This window comes from Palaemon carinicauda, chromosome 34, assembly GCF_036898095.1.
Source record: "Palaemon carinicauda isolate YSFRI2023 chromosome 34, ASM3689809v2, whole genome shotgun sequence".
Taxonomy (NCBI): domain Eukaryota; kingdom Metazoa; phylum Arthropoda; class Malacostraca; order Decapoda; family Palaemonidae; genus Palaemon; species Palaemon carinicauda.
The window spans coordinates 12,776,808-12,780,076 of NC_090758.1; the positions used below are offsets into that span (position 1 = coordinate 12,776,808).

The following is a 3,269-nucleotide window of genomic DNA, read 5'->3' on the forward strand; positions in this document are numbered from 1 at the left end:
TTGTCATTTTCTCTTATTGATATAATTGAATCTATACAAAGCCGGACACCCAATATCTTATTTCTACGATATGTATTTCTTTATATAAAGGAATTACCTGAATTTACGAAAGTGGTGTATTAGAACGATATCATTAGACACTTGGCAACTTTATGATTCCAGCGGGGAGGGGCATGTAATGTAAACAAGAGAGTTGCCAGATATTTTCAGATGGAATTTATTCAAATGACATAGGCTATATTGATGCATGGGAATTATACCATTCCAAGGGGAAGATATTTGTTCTAATTTAGAAAAAGAGTTGATTAATATCTCTATATGGAATTTTTTGATATCTGGACTGTAATTTATTACATGGTAACATATGGGAAGTATTCTAGTATAAGTAAGAAGATTGGTCGATCTGGTGGAGTTGATGGTGACTCGCGATCTGTAAGTTTGATATTTGAGACGCATTTACATTTTACCACTACTTTACCGCCCTTGTTAGGTGAAGGAATTTGGGAGCGTGTTGAGGGGCTCATATGTCTATCTATTGAGTCATCAGCACCCACTAACTAGCCTTCCTTGGTTCTAGCTTGAATGGAGGTGGAACATTGGCCTGTCCAAATTTTATGATATCCTTGAGCAGTCAATAATCCTCTGATGCCTTCAGATCTATTTTCCATATTTCTCACTAAATCTAAAATGTTTCTTGAATTATTCTTATATATTAGCAACACATCATCAAAAAAAACGTCTTGTTTTGGCACCAATAACTCGACTTGTGAACAGAGTCAGAAACTTGTGTTGCTGTTGACGGGGTTGTCGTCTTCTTCTTCTTCTTCTTCTTCTTCTTCTTCTTCTCGTCCTCGTTTTATTGTCCAAATTTGGATTCTTGGAAAGGAGATGCCAGAAGTTGCCCTGATCTCTAACCTCAGAATCTGAAAAAGAATTTGCGAAGGGAAGTTTTCATCCTATTAAATCTTTTTCAAGGAGAGAGAGAGAGAGAGAGAGAGAGAGAGAGAGAGAGAGAGAGAGAGAGAGAGAGAGAGAGAGGAAAGAGAGAGAGAGAGAGAGAGAGAGAGGGGGGGGGGATACTGTGGAAGGGTCTGTTAAACACTCTGATGACTTTCGGAAACTACATAGTTTTCGAATGGTGTTTTTTGAACTGTGAAAGTTTTGTATTTTATTACAAATAATTCATCACTTTAAGACCTTTACCGGAGACAGCCCTATGTCTTAAGAGACATAAAATAGCCTTATGTCTTAAGAGACATAAAATCAAACCCTCTCAGAGAGACATAAGACTTGCAGCAGTCTTCCATAAGATGTCACCTTTCTAACTTCCAATTTCTCCAGAACAAACAGAAAGAAACCTTAACAGCCTCCAAAGAGACATGAGATCAACTGCTTCCAAATAAACAAAATTGGAATGGCCTCCAAAACAGATATAATTCTAACAGCTTCCAAAGAAACTTGATTCCATCAGCTTCTTAAGAGACATTTTCTCAGCTGTCTCCAGAGAGTCTCCTTAACATCTCTTAAATAGACACAACTTTAATTTCTTCTAAAGAGACAAATTCCAAATGTCTCTGTAATAAATTCTAAACTGCTTCCAAAGAAAGAAATACTTAGTCCTTCATAGAGAGGCATTTCCCTCTTATGGGGATAATGTCGACAGAGAACCTGAAGTGTACCAGTGTAAGGCTTACTTAAGAGGACTATTGCAGCATACTTTCGACATCTACCTTCACCCACTTTTTTAGCCTTTAACTATACCTCCGTCCAAACTACCTTTCATTTTGCTGTCCAATCTCTCAACCTTTGGTTCATATCGCAAATAAACAGGCCATGAATGGTCTCCCAGGCACCATGGCCAATCCATGTATCCAAAATGCATAAATCCAGTCCAATATGATTCAAAGATATATTTCACAAGGTTCAAAGTAGACATAACAATGCAGGACTTTGATCACAAGATGCTCTCTCTCTCTCTCTCTCTCCTCTCTCTCCTCTCTCTCTCCTCTCTCTCTCTCTCTCTCTCTCTCTCTCTCTCTCTCTCTCATATGAATAATCACAGTATAATACATGCCATTAGAGCGAAGCTTCCCTGTCCAAATTAATCTGATCATTTTCCTTTCGTCCTAACTTACGCTCATTGAATTTCCTTTGTCAAATATTAGTCATTAAAAGACGAAGCAATTAAGCCACCTTGGAGGGAACTAACTCATTGTCTAACATTCACTGGGAACTGGATACCTTGATCCTGATGTCTGAAATTTTCATAGATGGAGACACAAAATCAGACTCTGTGAAGTGATTGGGATTTGGTAGGACTTGTTGAAGGAGCAGGAAGTATTTTAGTCAATTAAAAATTAATCTCATAAAAGGATTAAATCTAATATCTTAGGGATTAGGCTAGTCTGTTAGTTACAGGAAGACTGGATTACATTATCAGTTAATCATGAACTTAAATATGATTAAAAGAATTCCAACACCAAAGGTTTTTCATCAAAGAAAGATAAGTCTTTATATGTTTCTTTATATGGAGGCTTATCAGGGAGATGATACGAGAGATAGAGAAAATAACCTACTTTCCTAGATTAGTTTAACTGGAAGATGATAATAACAACAATAACAACAACAACAACAATAATGATATTAATAACTATTCCCTTTCATATTCATGAGGCCATCAAGAAATACCACAATTTTGGGAGAATCATTACAACTTCCATCTTCAGGAAATGTCTCTATTTCTCTAAACACAGAAGTTAAATCATTTCAGAAGTTAATGGGGAGATTTTCTTACTATCAGTTAAAGACACTTTGAGATGTCTTATCAATGTCTTTCATCTGGGATATTAATGAGAAATTATTTGATTCATTGAGAAAGTTTTTAAAAAGTAGTTTTCAAAGAAGTTAATCTCTCTCTCTCTCTCTCTCTCTCTCTCTCTCTCTCTCTCTCTCTCTCTCTCTCTCTCTCTCTCTCTCTCTCTCTCTCTGCAAACTGCCAAAACCTTTGTTGGTTGAGTGATGATACACAACTCAAGAGAGAGAGAGAGAGAGAGAGAGAGGGGGGGGGGGGGGGTATTCAAACTCCTCTGCAGACAAGACTCTTTCTTGAATGCAAGTTGATTATGGATGTCTAGACTTGGGATAATTGTGGTCTTCAAAGAGTTCTGGAAGTCACTGGTGTCTTGGAAACGGAAAAATGTCTCTTTGGTTATTTTTTTTTATATTTTTTTTAATTGGATTTAATATTGAAATATTCTTTGGGCCGTTAG

The 3,269-nt window shown here is 36.8% G+C and overlaps 1 protein-coding gene across 1 annotated transcript in view; it reads right to left on the bottom strand.

The window, feature by feature from the left end:
• Nucleotides 1–776: 776 nt before the first annotated feature.
• LOC137626713 (zinc finger BED domain-containing protein 5-like) overlaps nucleotides 777–3,269 on the bottom strand; it is a 78,295-nt gene continuing 75,802 nt past the window's right edge. Inside the window, exon 3 of the mRNA XM_068357721.1 lies at nucleotides 777–923. Within this exon, the coding sequence (XP_068213822.1) occupies nucleotides 777–923 (147 nt within the window). The remainder of the gene's footprint in view (nucleotides 924–3,269) is intronic.